The following is a 19001-nucleotide window of genomic DNA, read 5'->3' on the forward strand; positions in this document are numbered from 1 at the left end:
CAGGCTCAGCGGCCATGGCTCACGGGCCCAGCCGCTCCGCGGCATGTGGGATCTTCCCAGACCGGGGCACGAACCCGCGTCCCCTGCATCAGCAGGCGGACTGTCAACCACTGCGCCACCAGGGAAGCCCACCTTTCCATTTTTTATAACTGCTAAGGATTTCTTTTCCCACTGATGTTGCTTATTATAAGGTTGAGTGGCCCAACTATTCATCTGACTTTAATTTCTTCTTACCACTTAACCTTCCTTCAGATTGTTTAATCAGCTAATTATATAAGATGCCACAGCAGGATTCTGAGCTTCCTGTTTGTCGCATGTCTCTACGACCTTATGGTGGTTTTCTTTTTTGTCTTATGAATTGATTGATGTCAATAGCATTTGTTCAAAATGACAAACTGTAATTATAAATACTTTCCATATTCTGTGAATACACCTTTTGGTCTGTTAACTGATCGGAGTATTGGCGTTGAAAAGGCTTGGATTGGCGGCAGAAGGTGTGGTTCTTTTCGTGTGCAGTCCCGACCCTTCTTTTCTTGGAAGGCTGAGCTTACTTCGCCAGGCATGGGATTGGAGTGTGAATGACCAAGGTGTTCTGTGCCTTAGAACTTTATTACTGTTTGAGATTTTAAAGAAGTGCTGCCACTGTTTAGTTATAAGAAGAAATAGGTTGAATTTTAATTTTTATGGTACTTTGTTATGCTGTATTATGAAAATTTTCAATTTTGAAATAGTTTCATATTTCAGAAAAGTTACAAAAGTAGTACAGAGTGCTTCCATATACCCTTCATCTATCCCTAATGTTCACGTCCAGCATAATCATAGTGTAGTTATCAACGTTAGGAAACGAATAACATTGAGTCCATCCTGCTAACTAATCATCTGAATTTTGCCTCTTTCCCACTAATGAGGCCTTTTGAGGCCTTTTGCGTAGCCCAGGAGCCAGGCAAGGGGCTCACGCTGAGTGCAGTTCATATTTCTCCTCAGTCTCCTCCAAGGTACACAATTTCATCAGCCTTTTACTTTCCCGACCATGGTATTTTTAAAGAGTAGTAGTTACAGAATGCTCCTCAATTTGGATTTGTCTGACGTTTCCTCACGATTAGACCAAAGTTATGCATCTGGGGCAAGAGTACCACGGAAGTAACGTTGTATATTTCTCAGTGCATCTTTCAGAGGGTACGTGGTGTTGATGAAGCGAAGGGACAGCACTTGGTGAAGTGCTGTCTGCCAAGTTTCTGCCCGCAGACGCTACTTTCTCTTTTTAATTGAAAAGCATCTTACGGGGAGATATTCTGAGATATGCCCATATCTCACCATACTCTCACCCATTAACGTTAGCGTCCATTAGTAGATCTTGCCTGAGACAGTTCTCACTGTGGAGGTTGCCTAGTGATAATTTCTCTTTTAGTGATTTTTTCCATATTTATTAATTGGGATGCTCCAGGAAGGAAAAGCTGTCCATTCTCCACCATTTGTTTATTTATTTCTTCGATTATTTACTTATATCATTACGAACTCACAGATGTTTAGTTTATCTTGGGTTATAATCTAATGCTCTCATTATTTGATCGTTTACAAGTGTCCCAAATGGTTTCGGCCCTTGGGAGCTCCTTAAGGCTGGCCCTAATTCCCTTTGATGTGCTTCCTTTGATGTGTTCTTTAGTATCACAAGGTGTTCCAGGCTCATCACATATTTTCTCTGTCCCCAACCCTGGAATTAACTATTTTTCTAAGGAGTTCTAGTTCATTTATTGGAGAATAGTATTAGAAACCATGATCTGGCCACTTGTGTTCATTGGTTCTTGGACCAGCAATTTGACATTGAAGCAATGTCATTGCTTCTAGGATCTCTCACTGGACAGAGCTAGGACACATGTATTCACATCCATCCATACCCGTCGGCCTACCTACTTATAAAACCACAAGTTCATATTGATGCCTCTAATTCTAATCTAATACTACAGTATATTTCCTTGCTTGTAACTTCTGTTTCTGGCGGTGAGAACTTTGGCTCTCATTAGCCAAAATATTTTTTCTTTCTCCTTCATTCCTGCTGTGTGTGTGTGTGTGTGTGTGTGTGTGGAGTATGAATTTCTAAACCATGCGCTTGTAAGGGACAGCTTTACTAACTAGAATACAATATTTCTGTGAAGGTTCTTTTTGCCTTTAGCCTTACGTTAAACAGTGAAAAAAAAAAGTTTCGTAAAGTGACTTAGTTCTTTTCTTCCCCACCCTTTTCGTGTGGTCCTGTTTTTCATTTGTAACATAGCTGGGTTTATTTGTTTGTGCTCCATTTTAGATTCCCGACCCCCAGACCCCACCTTGCCTCCTGGTCGATTTCAATTATTTATTTCTCTTTTAGGTATTTGAATCATTATGATGGTTCTAAGAGTCAGAGTTACAGAAAAATATATTCAGAAAAGTGTTACCGCCCCATTATCTCCACTATTGTTCCCATTCTCTCTTTCTTTCAACCCTGTTCCTACTAACTCCCTGTAGCCTACCCGTCTCATTAGTTTCTTGTATCCTTTCTGTGTTTCTTATGCACAAATGAGCATTGCACAGTTTTTAATATACCCTTCTTCCCATATGAAGGGTCCCTTATACCTTTTGCTGGATGAACTATATATCATGTATATGCATTACATATAGGTATATATGCACTTTCTTTTCCGCTTGATATATCATTTACAAAAAGATTTAAATCCACTCCATCCCCTTAAGCATTCTGTGATATAAAACCGTTTTATTTTTATTTTCACCCAGAGAATTTTGCATATGAAGTGTATGACTTAGAAATATAAAAATAAAGCATCAAAACTCAGGGCAAGACTATTTCTTTGAAGTTTCTTTTCCTAAAACATAACATTCCTGGGTGTGCACATATCCATATTTTTCCACCTTCCATCAAAGGTGGTGTAAGTTGTTGGTTGTCATTTTAAATGCCTTTGTTTATAATTGCAAATTCACCTGTCATTTCTAGCTGGTAGCAGTGTTTGATGAGCAGGACCCGCATCACGGAGGTGACGGCACCAGTGCCAGCTCCACAGGCACCCAGAGTCCGGAGATGTTTGGCAGTGAGCTCGGCACCAACAGTGTTTCAGCCTTCCAGCCTTACCAAGCAACGAGTGAGATCGAGGTCACCCCTTCAGTCCTCCGTGCCAGTGAGTGCATATTTCGTCTTCAGTTACGGGGATGCCGACTGTGTTATCCAGCCATGCTCTTGTGAATGGAATTCATTGTCTGTTTATATCAAAAACTGATTAAGTTTAGAACCTGGGCAAGTGTCTTTTGCAAGAGAGGGGGGCAAGATTCTTTATGTTTTCATAGATTGGCCTTACTTTACTTTGGGCTGGTAGACTTTTAATTGCTCACCAAAGGTATATAAGGATAATAGTTAAACTTATACTACCTGCATTTTTCTTTCCATGTGTTTTGTATGAACGCTAGAACAGATAGAAATAATCAACATCCTTCCACTGAAACCAAACACAGTGTGTTGGATTGACCATCAAGTTGGTTATAACAGTTACTTGAACTTTATCTGGAGAACAGGGGCTGAAGGGACCTCAAGGATTGTTATCTTCAGGGATCTGGAAGAGTTGCTATTAGGTGCCCTCTCAGGAAACGAAAAGATTGGTCTTAGTGAGTGTATAGTAGGGATCCTAGGGTCCCTAGTGCCCAAGTTCCAGGACACTAGCTGGAAGAATTCTGCAGCCATTCCTGCCAAGCTTACAGTGAAGAGCTTCTGCTAAACATTCTGTTTAGCATTTGTAATTGTATAATCTTATCATTGAACAGTTGTTAAGACTAAGAAGGCCTATTTCAAGAAATTTATAACTTAAAAATCATTTATCTTTCAGGCACATCTATCTAGAAACATTTCAGTTTTTCAAGTGGAAAATTTAGTCTTGTGTGATGTGGTCTTCAGTAGATCTTCACATAGAGATAGGTAATAATATATAAAATAATCTATAGAATATAGTTAGATAATTTTTAGAATATATAGTTTATTCTTATAAAATGCATCATTGTCCCCACTTTTCACATTGGTAGCAGTCTGTAGCATTTTGGTAATTTGCTTCTAGATGTTCATAAACTATTTCTGCTTCCACTGTCCCTTGAGAATCTCTCTCTCTCTATATATATATGCACACAGAGAGAGAGAGAGAGAGAGAGAGAGTGAGTGTGTGTGTATGTATGTATATATGTATGTGTATATATATATATACGTCAATTTAACAGTTAACAAATCTGACGATCTATCAGAAACCACAGGGAAAGTATGCCATATAGAGATGTAGAAGGATTGAAAGGCACATTGCATGATGGGATATGTATGTGATGCCCAGGGGGTCGTGTATGGTTGCAGACCAATGTTAACCACTTTCTAAAATTGCTTTCTATCACCTGGACAAGGATAATCGTAGTGAGAGCTGGGCACAGTGGAAAATGTTTCCAAGGAAGTGTGGACATTAACAGCCACTGTAAGGTGTTTTAGCTGGACCTTTCCTTGTATCCAGGAGACGTAGGTTGTTTGTGCACATACATGAACAAATATATTTTAAACTGATTTTGTGGAAGTAACTTGATTACTACATGGATACACTACTTAAAAAATCTTACATACGATTTACTTTGGCCAGTGTTTTTCAAAAGGTGAGGTGTATACCATGTATGGTATATGAAGTAACATGTAGGGGGTGTGCAGGTCATTTTCTTTTCTTTTATTGTATACTAGCTCATTAAGTCCATGCCTTAATGATTATCTTCTTGGCACAAGCTTGTGTTTAAGAAATGGATTGCCTAGTTTTGATTTAAAGAAGATTTTAATGAAACAAGAGTACAAGGATTCATAGGTGCCTGATGTTTGGAAAACAGCGTCTTTATGTGAGTAATTACACCTTAATGTATATAATGAAATACAGAGCTTTTTGCTGTGTTACTGTTGTGGTTTTTTTATTCAGGTGTTTTACAAAGCAAGGTGCACCTTTAATTTAGCTGCACCTTAAAAATGTGTTGGAGGAAAGGCCAGTCCTGTCTTTAGGTTAAGAAGAATTTCAATGGCTTGCTGCCCATCCATTTATATCTTTTTTTTTAATTTATTTTTTACTTTTTGGCCACGCTGTGTGGCACGTGGGCTCCTAGTTCCCCGACCAGGGCTCGAACCCAGGCCCCCTGCATTGGAAGTGTGGAGCCCTAACCACTGGACTGCCAGGGAAGTCCCCCATTTATATCTTTTGACTTCACTGACTCAACAAGATTTTTAAACCACCACCACCCATATTTGGCTGGCTCTGTGTGTTAAAATTTAAATGCTGTTTTCAACTCCAGACATCGCTTTTACCTTGTTTTAATTGAGAAAAGGAAGTTACACTTGAAGCATATGTGTTGTCTTGCAGTCATCAGTGGGAAGATATGCAAATATTCAGAGCAAGAAGCTCTGACTTTTATTTGCTAACGTTATTTAGATTTTATGGCCTTGGCAGGCACTGGGTAAATGCGTGTTAAACATTTACTAAATACAAGGTTTGGTGACTATGTGAAAGTTACCCAATACCTATGAGTCATTTTCTACAGTATTAATACCATTCATTCGGAAATAAAACAACAGTAGGTCTGTGCTGGCCAGGCCTCGTGCGAGGTGATCCGAGTTCAGAGTTGAGTTAATATGGCCTAGTCCTTGCCATCAAGGAGTTTATGTTCTTCCTCTTTTCTTTTTTTTTTTTTTGTGGTACGTGGCCCTCTCACTGCTGTGGCCTCTCCTGTTGCGGAGCACAGGCTCCAGACGTGCAGGCTCAGCGGCCATGGCTCACAGGCCCAGCCGCTCCGCGGCATGTGGGATCTTCCCAGACCGGGGCACGAACCCGTGTCCCCTACATCGGCAGGCGGACTTCCAACCATTGCGCCACCAGGGAGGCCCGAACCATGCTCTCTAAACCTCACGGTTCTGTGATAGATGTTTAACTGTATTTTTATTGTTCACAAATCCAGTTCTAGAGAGACCTACTGTGCCCAGGAGCACAATTTCTGGAGCAGATCATTGAGACCAAGTCTAGCATTTTTTTTCCCCCACTTGTGATCTTTTTATTTTTTAATTCTCAAAGGCTTTTTATAGAGATCAAACATTCTGGGGATAGCCTGGCTTTAGAATGATGGCAGGATTTCTTTTCATCCCAGAATACTGATTTAATATTTCCTTTGGAAGAGCCAGACTGAAGATTCGAGATTCCTTGGCAGGAAGAAGTCCTAGAAATAGAATTGCTGTAGAAATTTTGAGAAACAAAGTATCCGATTAGATTGTCTTTTAACCTTTCTGAGCTGTGTTAATTTTATAGTTAATTTTTATCCACGTCTGGCAAAATGTTGCTGAAAATGGTGCTCTTTAACTAATTGGTAAGATTTTACTAGCTCCCTAACTTTGAAAACTTAGAGACATCAAGAACTGCTGTACAGGGCTTCCCTGGTGGCGCAGTGGTTGAGAGTCCGCCTGCCGATGCAGGGGACATGGGTTCGTGCCCCGGTCCGGGAGGATCCCGCATGCCACGGAGCGGCTGGGCCCGTGAGCCATGGCCGCTGAGCCTGTGCGTCCGGAGCCTGTGCTCCGCAACGGGAGAGGCCACAACAGTGAGAGACCCGCGTACCACAAAAAAAAAAAGAAAGAAAGAAAAAAAAGAACTGCTGTACAAGGCTTGTGTCAAAGTTAGGTGCCCCCGACCCCGCCGCCTCTTTCTCGAGCTCTAAATTTTTTTTCTTACTCAAGAATATACGGATTGGTTTTTTCTTGCTACGAGATCCAAGATCTTTGGTTTAGAGACCTATTCTCTTAACATTACCTGGTATTAGAATACTATTTTCCAGATTTTATTTAAACATATACTGAAAATAGAAATAATATTCCTATTGTATTTCCTTTTAACTTGTGAAGTGGAGCATGGCATACAAATGGCATTCTCAGTATTTCAAATAATTACCTTCTTACTGTGCAAGTTCTATTCAGCATATAAAACCCATCCAGTTTTGTTGTAGATGCAATCTGATTATTACATGTTGACAAGGTCATATATCTATTAATTGGATTGGAGATGGGATACAAAATTGCTGTAATTATTGTAATTTTCTAGCTAATTGCAGGGTTGGTGGTGAATATTTTACTTCTGCAAAATGAAAAACAGTATTCCATCAGAAGTTGTTTTACGGGGTTTCAGACATTCTGTTTCATATCTTTGGTGCTTTTTGCCCACAAAGTACCTCTTTTGTATCTTTTTTGTGTATCGATCCGCCTCTGAATGTCAGAGCGCTCATTGGCAGCGATCAGTGGAAGCAGCAAAGACAGAGAGCCTGGAGTACTCTCAGCTACCTCTTTGTTCTGGTTGCCACAGTACCTCTATTGTTTATTTATAAATTGGAGTACTCTCCTTTCAGACTTACAGTCAAGGTTGGATGGGTCAGATCCCATTGGAAGAGGACTCCTCTGATCTGCTCTGCTCTCTTGTCACCTGTGCACTCAGAAATACTCCATGAAATGAGCGTTCTTCACTACATTCAGACTGTTTATGTGTTCTTTTTTGGCATGAATAATTAAGTGAATTATTGGTCAGCCCACTTCACATTGTAATACGGGGCTTATGTTGCATGTTCTCTGTCTTTTGTATTTTTTGCTTTATTTAAGCTAAGCTAGCTTCTAAGAGCTGGAAGCCGAATTGACATTTTAAAAATAATGGTGTGTATACAAGGTGAGTGTGTTTGGAGGGTTGCAGGTGGGGGGGCCGGGCTACTGAGGGGGGTGTTGGAAGCTTGCTGCCGAGGATGGTGCGAGCAGACTGATGTTTATTCCCTGCTGGAGTATGAACTGGAGGCGCAGGTGACAATTGCCAGGCCTAATGAGCAATTTGGCAGATGAGACGGGCTGTCAGGCGACAGCAGTTCGTCAGCAGGCACGCTGTCTGCGGACCAAGATGCTTGTTCCAGAGATGGCATTTCAATACCATAAAGAAAGCCTTCTTTTTTGTTGATGGCTGCTATCGCAAAGATGTGTGTTTCATCCTTCAATTTTCCAGTGAAGTAACCAGCAATCAACATATGGTGATTTTTGTTGCAAAATTTTTTTTAATATTTTTTTTTTTGCGGTACGCGGGCCTCTCACTGTTGTGGCCTCTCCCGCTGCGGAGCACAGGCTCCGGATGCGCAGGCTCAGCGGCCATGGCTCACGGGCCCAGCCGCTCCGCGGCATGTGGGATCTTCCCGGACCGGGGCACGAACCTGTGTTCCCTGCATCGGCAGGTGGACTCTCAACCACTGTGCCACCAGGGAAGCCCGCAAAATTATTTTTAAACTTGCCTTTTCATGTGGTCATCCATTAAGAAAAATGGAGGGGGGGGAACACAACAAGATATATTTTCCCCACACCAGAACACAAGAAATGTTAGGTTTTAAAATGCTAATAAAATGTAAGCAATCAGTTGCTTCGTTGGGCTGAAAAATTTCGTATGTGGTCTTTACATTGGAACTTAACACTCCACAAGGTAACAGTGTAGTCTTTTCATCATACTGTGTCATTTATATCTGCTTCCTTTACCCAGGAATCCTTTCCTTCCACAGAGCACACGAAAATCTAGACATGTGCATGGATTCTCCCCACAGAGGCTATAAGTATACTGTATTGCATAAGGGACGCTGGGGACAGGTTTCCACATCTTTGTAGGATGGAGCAGTCCCTTAGGAAGCCTCCAGGTCCATCTCCCCTACTTACCATCAGGAAACTGAGGCTCAGTGGAGTGAACTAACACAGTCTGTGCTTATGGCATAACCATCAAGAGGAGTTATTGCCGAAAACGTGTGGACACTTACTGTATGTCAGGGTACCATTGTGGCATTTCCAGACACCAGACTTGAAGTCAGAACATCTTTGCACTTCCCGTCTGACACCAGTATTTCCGAGTTATCTTTCTGCAGAATAATCATTTGCTTCCTGCATTGTTCAATTACATCTTTGTGAAGTACTTAATTTAAAAAAATCTCCACACAGATGTATACAGTATTTTACACTTAATAGTGGTGACTGTTGGGCCACTGGGAGGAGGAATATATTTTAGAAACTCTCTGTCCCATGTAATCAGATGGACTTTGGCCTGTAGTTAGCAGGCGGTCCTTGGTCATTGAAAAGGCTTCCTGTAGTGTTCACGGCACCACCTGTGTGAGATCTCCACACCCCAAACCTTATGGAACTGGACTCCTTGTGCACAAAGTCTCTGTATCTGTCACATCTGCTGAAATCTAGGGAAGAGTAGTTTTACAGGTTCCTTCCCCACCCCACTAAGATGTCTCCACTGTCCAGTCACTTCTGTATTTCTCACTTCTTTTTGTCCTTGGCTAGCATATTTTACTTGACCCTGGGGCCTTGCCTTGCAGTCTTGCCTTTATATGGGGATATATCTTATGTGTCCGATTTTTTTTTCTGCTTATCAGGTGCAGAAACGGTTACTGACACTTGAAAATTTGTAAAAGTGACATAGCTATGAATATATTAAGAAAGTACAATTTAAATTGAAGCAAGAAAGCCTATTTTCAAATGGCAATAAGAAGTGCATTACATAGAGAAAATAATTGTATGAAAATGTTTGAGCAGACACGATTAGATTGTAAACAAGCTTTCTTTTTCATTTTCATTCTACATTCTAACCAGGTATCTAGGTTATTTTTTCTATTAGCACATGTCACAGAGAGACCCATATGTGGATTATTTTGTCATCATGAAATCCTGGCAGATAACATCTTCTTTTTTCTTCTTGCTGCTCTTGATACAGATCTCTTGTATAGATCTTCTTGAAACTGTGTTTGCTTATTTATTCTTTCATCGCTTTTAATGTCAGAAGTGGCTTTGCGTTCCTCGTTCTGTTTGCTCCTGTCTCCAGCTAGAGACTGGCTTCATCTCTCAGATTCATTGTGTGAATCTCAAATGGGAAGGGACCGAGAGGCAGCCCTGCAGGGACACAGAGTGCTTGGTAAATGTGCCCCTGAGGTTTTCACCCCTTCTGCCTTTTCCCTGAAATGGACAGCTAGTGGTCCCTGTGATAGCCATGTTTTGAAGAAAAACCACCTTACATCTAAATCAGTGTATTGATTCATTATACTATTTTGTATTTACAAATTTCATTTATATTGATTTATAAATTAACAATTTATTAATTATTATTTATCAATTCATTGCCTACATTTCAGCAAATTGTTTTTCTGCTTAGTAAAGAGCCTGGGCACTGCAGCATGTGCGCATAGCGGCATGAAATCGTGTGCTCCAGGACACACGTGAGAGAGGACAGCGCCTTCTCACAAAGAGATCTCTATCCAGCACTTTCTGTGGCTTAGATTTGATGCTTCCTTTACATATTTCCCTCCAGTTGGCATTTGACAGAACTTAAATAAATCTAGAATTTTTATAACTGCAAAAAAGGGGACTGTGCTTCCGTTACCTCACCTCCTGTTTCTCTCTTTTGGTCTGAAACATGGTCCAGACCAGGGACCTGGCTTATTCTCAGGTACTGTCACACTGCCTGTTCCTTGGTGGAATGCCTTTCCATTTGTATTCTCTCTGAAAGTTGTAGAAAGTTTTCTATCCCTACAGTTTTCTACATTACCCTCCCTTTTCTATCTGTTCTGGGGATTAAGCAACCACTCTGTGTTATTTTTTTCAACTCTTTCTTACAGAGTTGAGAGTAAATACAGCAATTACAGCAGCTCGTTGCCTGGGCTGCAGTTGCGTTTTGACCGTATTATACGAGCATCGTTTTCTTGTCTTTATAGTGGTACCCTAGTAATAAGTCTTTGTATGTACAGATACACATATCTATGGCTGATATTTAGTAAGGTTATATATGGAAGGGGTATAGGAGCAGCATGTACCTTCAGGAAAATAAATCATTTTGTAGAGATAATTCCCATGTTTAAAGATAGAAAATTACAACCGGAACCGTCTAGGACCAATCATAATATGGAAAGAACAGGAGCCAAAGGGCATTTCAGATTACTACTTCACTCAGCCCATCATCACATTTAATTAAAATGTCAGTTTGTGCCATGGCTGATCCACTGGTTAATTTGTTATTTAGATCAGCTTGAGAAGTGTTTATTTTAAATATAGAATTTGTGTTAATGCATTGGAAAAGAATATTCTCTTGCTTGGCAGAGATGTTGCAGCCTAAAGATTTATGACTTAGAACAACAAAAACCAGCTGGTGATCAGTTTGCATAAGTAGGATGGGGGTATCTACTGATGCTGGATAATAACCGTTCTTATGTAATCAGAGTAAGGGGATTTGGGAATGGGAGGCAGAAGCAAGGTGGATGATGAGTCACAGGGGCTTCCCTGGGGGTCCAGTGGTTAACACTCTGCTCCTCCACTGCAGGGGGCACAGGTTCGATCCCTGGTCTGGGAACTAAGATCCCGCATGCCACGCGGGGCAGCCAAATAAAGAAAAAAAAGAAAGAAGAAAAGATGAGTCACAAATCATAGAGCAGAACTGCATTGAATCCTGAGAATGGGCCTGTGATGCATGGGCGGGGCTTGGGGATCATGTGTCCACTCTGAGGGGGGTGAGAGCCAGGTGGGCAGCGGTCTGTCTGGGCTTTGCCCTTGGTGCTTCATCCAGAAAGCTTCCCAGTCTGCCTTCCTCATTTCTCTCCCTCATCGAAGACATGGCGCCTCTTTTCTTCAAAATTGGGAAATTAGTTTGATCAGAGCTAATACATAAATTTTGAAGAGCAGGGTGTTCATAATTTCCTGTGTGTGTATATGTTACCAGTTTTCCATTCCCGCTATAGCAAGTTACCACAGACTTAGTACCTTAAAACAATACAATAAGTCAGAGTCTCATGTGGATCTCAATGAGCTAAAGTTCAAGGGTTGGCAGGGCTGTGTTCCTTTTGGAGGCTCCAAGGGAGAATCCCAAAGAAGGGAGAATCCATTTCTTTGCCGTTTCCAGCTGCTGGAGGCCACCTGTGTTCCTTGCTTGTGGCCCTTTCTCCATCTTCACCATCGGCAACCTTGCATCCCTTTGACCATTCTTCTGCAGTCACGCCTCCCTCCCTTTCCTTCTGCCCTTCTCTCCCATTTTTAAGAACTCATGTGATTACGTTGAGCCCCCTGGAAAATCGAGGATAATCTCCTCACCTCAGTCTTTGCCTTCACTCCACATGTGCAGGCCCTTTTGCATGTCAGGTAACATGGCAGGTTCTTGGGATTAGGATGTGAACGAATCTTTGGGGGCCATTATTCTGCCTACACAATATACAGTTAATATATAATATTAATAATGTGAGGTAGTGTGAAAAAAATACCACTTCCATTGCTCTATGTTTGGGGCATTATCTTTCCTCATCAGGTGACTCTGGATACGACAATCAGTGTCTGACCCAACAACATTTATGTGATGATCATTTTGATGTAAGTACATCGGAAAGGAAAGTAATGAACACTGGGACAAACCATCTCATTAGAAGTATTTCTCTGAGACCATTTCTAATTTAGATGAGCCAGATAGAGCAATATTTATAAAAACATCACTCTAGCCATTATTATATAATTCTGTTTGCTTGACTTTCATGTAACAATTTGTTTGATATTTATCTCTCTTGCATAATTAAAAAGAATTTTCAGAGTATTGACTTTTATACTCTAAGGGAGAAATTTTGATTAGAAAAATTATGTGCAATTTGTGAATACTGAAAACATCGGGCAGTTTCCTTATCTCCTATGTACTCTCTCTTCTTGCTCAAGCTCTCCTTCTTACCTTCCTCATGACTTATTGTATTTTTAAGCTTTAGTTTAGTTTAGTTATGTTCTAGGCCTTCCCATACAGTATCTGAACAATGACTTTTAGGTGATTACATAAATTGATGGAGCCTTGTATTAGATGTACTTTTCATTCTTGAACCTCCATCAGTTCGCATTCTTGAGCTCTTTTAGAAGTTTCTAATAATTCTGTTTTGAATGGCGTTAAAGTGAAGACTAGTTCTAATGAGCCTTCATGAACACATTCATCTGAAGACCTTTTTTTTGGTATTCACCTTGTTTCCTTCTTTTGCCTGTAAAGAAGTGCATTGTTGGGCGTTTACCAATCTTTTAAAGAATTAAGTTTTCTAAGGCAGCACTCTTTCCTCTTTCTGGGTTTCCTTATATGCTGCTTTATTTTGTAGCTGCTTTATGTACCTCTCTGGCAGTTCAGTTTCTGAATAATGGAATGTGATAAAAGACTTCATATCTGTGAACATAAAATTGCAACAGATCCAAGTTCAAATGTGTACTTGATCTTTAAATTTTATATACCAGGGTGCTAACATTCCTTTAATAGGAATTTTCTTTTGCACTGAAGAAATGTTTTATAATATTTTCCACTGAACACAATTTTATATATATTTCGATTTTCGTACATTCTGCAAGATTGTAAATTTAAAAGGCAACCTCGCAAACAACCTTCTACATCTATATCCTCAATTGGGTATGCTTGATTCGGGGCCAATGCAATACTCTTATTAGTGAAGAAAATTGAGACCCTTAATTAGAAAAAATGTCTCCTGAAACCACATCTAAAATGACTGCTCTCTGCTCGATGATTACGTCATCCATCTTCATTCACTTCCTTTATTATCAAGACATACTGAATCGCTGCATTTTTGTTAAGGTCCTAATATAAGACTTAATTGTGTCAGAGGAGAAGTTTGGTTTAGCTATCAATGGTTTCGTAGTTGTGGTTGTTATCCTTTACCAACTTTAAAGACAGAGTATATACTTAGAGGGAAAAAAAAAAAACAGTTTTGAACTGTAAATAAATTGAGTAACTACTGCTGACACAGTTTTATTCTCTGGAACTTGGCTGTTGTAGACCTTGATTCCTGTTTACTTATTTGCAATGAATGATGCTTCACCATCATGGGTAACACAAATGCTGATGCATGCAATCTACTTTCTTATGCAAGAGTCAGGACTGTCATGATAGTGGTGTACTAAACACGTCTGGAAAAGGTGTGCGTGCGTGTGTGATTTGCAGTGATTCCTTGCCTTTATTTTTGTATATTTCCTAAGTATTGTCTTTTTTTACTGACTGAAAACTGAGTTTTTTGATATGAGCTTTTTAACTTAAAATTTCCATAGCAATACTAAAGATTATTACATGACGTGAAGGTATTGCTCATAAAACTAATGGGGCAGTTTTTTTCTGTATGATGAATATATTACGTTTCTAAATAAACGAAATGTTACGTTTTCTAGATTTTTTTCTTCATTTACTTTCATGAACTCTGTCCTTGAAATAAGTACACACATGCCACACACCCAGATGGATTTTTAAGGAAGTTATTAATCAGATGAAGCTAATGAATAGTGAAGACTCTCTACCTGCATCTGATTGCTTTTTATAATTTGCTTTCAGTTCCTCTGGGTTCTAAGCTTCAAGTTTTTATGCTACTCATATTTGAAAATTTTGTGTTTTTTCTGTCAGCTCATCTGCTAATCTTATTGGTAACTATTATATTTTTGAGCGTTTTCTCACAATAAATGTTAAGACATCAAAATAATATAAGAATATTTTTCACATTTCTCTACCATTACTTATTGTCTATCACTCCGTTGCTCCTTGAAAAGATTTACTAGGTGTTTGGTGCGAAAATGCAGCTGCTTTATATCTGTACCTTGATTATCATCAAATATGCTTCATCCTTCTGAAAAATGGAAGAAATCAAACTACAGTAGTACTTGTCACTTAACCTTTTAAAAGTCAAGGCACATCTGAGTAAATGGGTTCAGGGTCACATCTAGACCCACTAATCATGTTGTTAAATTTCATGTTGCATCTTAGACCTTTAATTTGTGAGAAACAGCACTTTAGGAGGCTTGACTTAGCAAATCTTTTTGGTGAAACTGAGCCTCTTCTGAATAAATGTTGTATTGATATAAAGTCAGCACAGCCTGTTCAGAGGAGATGCATTCATTCAGATGAATCTCCTCATCTGTTGCACAGAAAATATTAAAGAAACCATCGTGATGAATGTGCAACTTTACACAGCTTTCCTTTTTAAAAATTTTAACCCTGATTTGGGAAAAAGAGTATTATTCAGTATCATTACATTGCATATTTTCACTTGTCTTTATAATTTTTTCCTTTGCAAGGTCACTTGTCTTCTGTTCAGTTTTTTTTTTTTTTTTGAGGTACGCGGGCCTCTCACTGTTGTGGCCTCTCCCGTCGCGGAGCACAGGCTCCGGATGCGCAGGCTCAGCGGCCATGGCTCACGGGCCCAGCCGCTCCGCGGCATGTGGGATCTTCCCGGACCGGGGCACGAACCCGTGTCCCCTGCATCGGCAGGCAGACTCCCAACCACTGCGCCACCAGGGAAGCCCTGTTCAATTTTTTAATTGTAGAAAATTTCAAGCATATACAAGATTAAAGAGAATAGTGTAAAGAAATGCCATGCCCAACTATCAGTTCTAACACTTATCAATTTATGGCCAATCTTGTTTCATCTATACTTCCCCAAATGGGATTATTTCAAAGTAAATTCCAGATCTTATATCATTTCTTCTGAAAACATTTCAGTACTGTATATATTTCTACAAAGTAAAACTTTAAATATATAACCCCATACAATACTTTCTTAATGCTATGTGATGTAATATTATTATTAAAATTACTCCATTTTGTAAATGTGGTTTCATATTTGGTTTCTTTAAATCAGCATCCAAAGAAAATCTACACACTGCATTTGATTGATATGTTTCTTTTAGTCTATAAGTTCCTCTTTCTCTGTGTGTGTCTGCATGTGTCTATATATGGGTATGAGTATATGTATGTATACACACACACACATATACACATTGCAATTTACTCATTGAAATTGGACTGATTTTCTGGTAGTTTTCCTCTGTCTGGAGCTGAAGCCATCCCTGTGGCATCTACTATGTTCTTACATACCCTGTGTTTCTTATAAACTGGTAGTTATTAGATATAGAGTCTTGATTTGATTCTGGTCTGAGTCTTTGACAACAGTATCTCTAGGTGGTATTGTACAGTTCACTGAAGAGACAAAAGAAGTCTGGTTGTTTCTCATTGTGCGATATTTAGCAGCATTGGTGATTATTGCCTAGATCCATTATTATTTTTTTTTAATGCTTGCAGCATGTTGATATTCCAGTTCTTTCGTTTATTGGCCACATAATTTCTCTAAAGATAATTTATTTTTTTTTTTGTCAACTAGTTTGTTACCCTGAGATATCCTTTGTATAGGAAGAACAGACCACATGCCCAATTCTGTTTTTTTATCAGTTTTCATAATAATGAGTTTGTTTTCTTGGCTAGCATCTCCTGGTTTCACTTTTCCTTTTTCCCTCTTTAAAAAAGTTAGTAAGAACTCATAAGCGTTAGTATAGTTGTTATTTCAGTCTGTTGCATTATTGTTCTTATTGCTGCTCAGATCATCCATGTTCGTGGCAGTGGGACCTCTCTAAACTGGCTCCTGAGTGTTCTTGATAACAGCATCCTTGCTTTCTGCCATGAACTGTGTTCCATGCTCATCTTATATATTTTCTGCCCCACATCTGGAATCAGTCGCTTCCCAAAGCAGTCTTGTCCTGTTAATGGGAAGAGGTATTCAGAGACTGCTATTTGGGTACATTGATTTTATTTTGCTAAGCCTAAAAGTAAGTTAAAATTAAGAGCACCCTGGTCAGGCTTCCCTGGTGGTGTAGTCGTTAAGAATCCACCTGCCAATGCCAGGGACACGGGTTCGAGACCTGGTCTGGGAGGATCCCACATGCCACGGAATAACTAAGCCCGTGCACCACAACTACTGAACCCACGTGCCACAACTACTGAAGCCCGCGCACCTAGAGCCCGTGCTCCACAACAAGAGAAGCCACCACAATGAGAAACCCACGCACCACAACGAAGAGTAGCCCCCGGTCGCCACAACTAGAGAAAGCCCGCGCGCGGCAACAAAGACCCAACACAGCCAAAAATAAATAAATAAAATAAATAAATTAAAATAAAAAAAGAGCATCCTGATGTATTTTCAAAGTGATGCCTGAAAGTGTAGTGAATCTACTCTTGATTATTTGAGAGATGAATCTTTCTAGGGGCACTAATCTGCATGGGTTCTTCCTGTCAATTCCAAGTTTCCTTAATTTGAATTCTGATGAAGTTTTTAGGCAACTGTAAGACTAGTGTTGGGAGTTCCCTGGCGGTCCAGTGGTTAGGACTCGGCACCGTCACTGCTGGGGCTCGGGTTCAATCCCTGGTCAGGGAACTGAGATCCTGTAAGCCACGTGGTGCAGCGACACACACACACACACACACACACACACACACACACACACACACACACACACACACACACACACACACACACACACACAAAGACTAGTGTTTCCGTGGGCACTGTGACTGTGAGTGTGATGAGATCGTCCTGGGCAGATGTCAGAAGCACTGATGGACATTCTGCTTGGCTGATAGTAGATGCCGGAATACAGAGCTGCCAGCATGCGGGTATTGGTAGGAATCCCTCAAAGGAATCCCGGGTGTTTTTATAACGGCTTGCAGCCAGTGGTTTAGGGCTTTGTGGTTGTTCTATTAGTGAAGAAGAACTGGCATCTCAGTTAGTGAGCTTAGCATTTATATGTGCCCCTGGTGAAACTGAGTGGCCAGGGCACTGTCTCTAGTGGACACCGTGGGGGCATTTGGACACGGCCGGAGCTGCCGGCGTCTTTAAGGGTCTGTGCGAACTGGCTGTCCCTAGTGGCGTTGGCCCCAGCTCCTGAAGCCTCACCAAGCCTTGCGACTTGATGAGCCGCATTTCACCTTCCAAGGCTGGTGTCGGTGGCGGTCTGTGCAGCTGGGTCATGATCAGGGATGTGGGGACACAGAATACTGAAGCTTTGCATACATCTGTATTGTCTCGTAGTTTAGAATTTACCATTTCTTGTATATATATATTTTTTAATCTGATGGAGGCATTTTTATCTTTATTTTTTTAACATCTTTATTGGAGGCTTGTATGTGTTTAATAATGCTTCTGTTAGTTGAGCATGCGTTTAAATGACAAATAAATAAAAAACGATACTGCAGCATGCTGAAGAAGGTTTTTGCTATTGGTGCTCTGTTATCAGGAAAGTAAAGCTCCCGGGCCTGTCTCTGGCCTGTCTCTCTGTGTCCTCTCTTGGGCAGCCCTGGAGTCCGTTCTGCTCATAGCAGGAGTGACTGTTGAGAAACCCACATCTCTTCCTTCTGCCCCAATGCTTCAAAACTTTCCTTAGCTTCCCAATATTCTTTTAATACAGTTAATATTGGTAAGTTTTGGTAAGGTTTGCAAGAACTCTTTTGCTTCTGTCTTTTCTACCCTGTACTCAGCTCCCTTGCTTGAGTTTCTTGGGCGGGTCTCAGGCTCCGAGCACCCCATTTCCCTCTGAGTGTGGTAAAGCTGCTTCTCTGTCCTCACTGCCCACCTGCCTCACCTCAACTTATCCCTCAGGGCACTGCTCAAGTGACAGTCTCTCTGGTGGGTCTTTCCTGACTGCACACACTTGCTGTGCGGTCCTGAAGTGCCTTGTGCTTTTGGTGACTCCAGGGGAATAGGGGATTTGTCTCCACATCCACTGGTGTGCTGGTAACTGTTTAACAGCTGAATCTCTGAAACCAAAAAAGACCTGGCTTGTAGCATTTGCCCATTTCCATGGTTTCTCACTGTGGCCAATTTCAAGTTCCCAATATCATGTCACTGAACACAGAATTGGAGAGAAATGCGCCATTACAGTGTTTCTACCACATGGGTGCAATTGATGCATCACGAGTATATGTAACCACACGTCGTAAAGGAGCTGGAAGTGCTGTGTTTTGAGTATTATCTTTGTTTTTAATATAATCTATTTAATTATACGTTTATATAATTTAAATTTTAATAATGGTTCTGTTTAACGACCAACTCTCAAAAATTTCTGAAAACTTCAGCTTTTCTCCTAAGAT

At 40.5% G+C, this 19001-nt stretch overlaps 1 protein-coding gene across 18 annotated transcripts in view; it reads left to right on the forward strand.

The window, feature by feature from the left end:
- The window catches only part of PARD3 (par-3 family cell polarity regulator), a 637508-nt gene that overhangs the window by 248998 nt on the left and 369509 nt on the right, over positions 1–19001 (forward strand). For all 18 annotated transcript variants that reach the window (XM_079913062.1, XM_079913076.1, XM_079913072.1 and 15 more), the window contains exon 3: positions 2984–3164. In XM_079913062.1, coding sequence (XP_079769188.1) covers positions 2984–3164 — 181 coding nt within the window. The remainder of the gene's footprint in view (positions 1–2983; positions 3165–19001) is intronic.

The sequence above is a fragment of the Stenella coeruleoalba genome, assembly GCF_951394435.1.
Source record: "Stenella coeruleoalba genome assembly, chromosome: 2".
In the NCBI taxonomy this organism is placed as follows: Eukaryota; Metazoa; Chordata; class Mammalia; order Artiodactyla; family Delphinidae; genus Stenella; species Stenella coeruleoalba.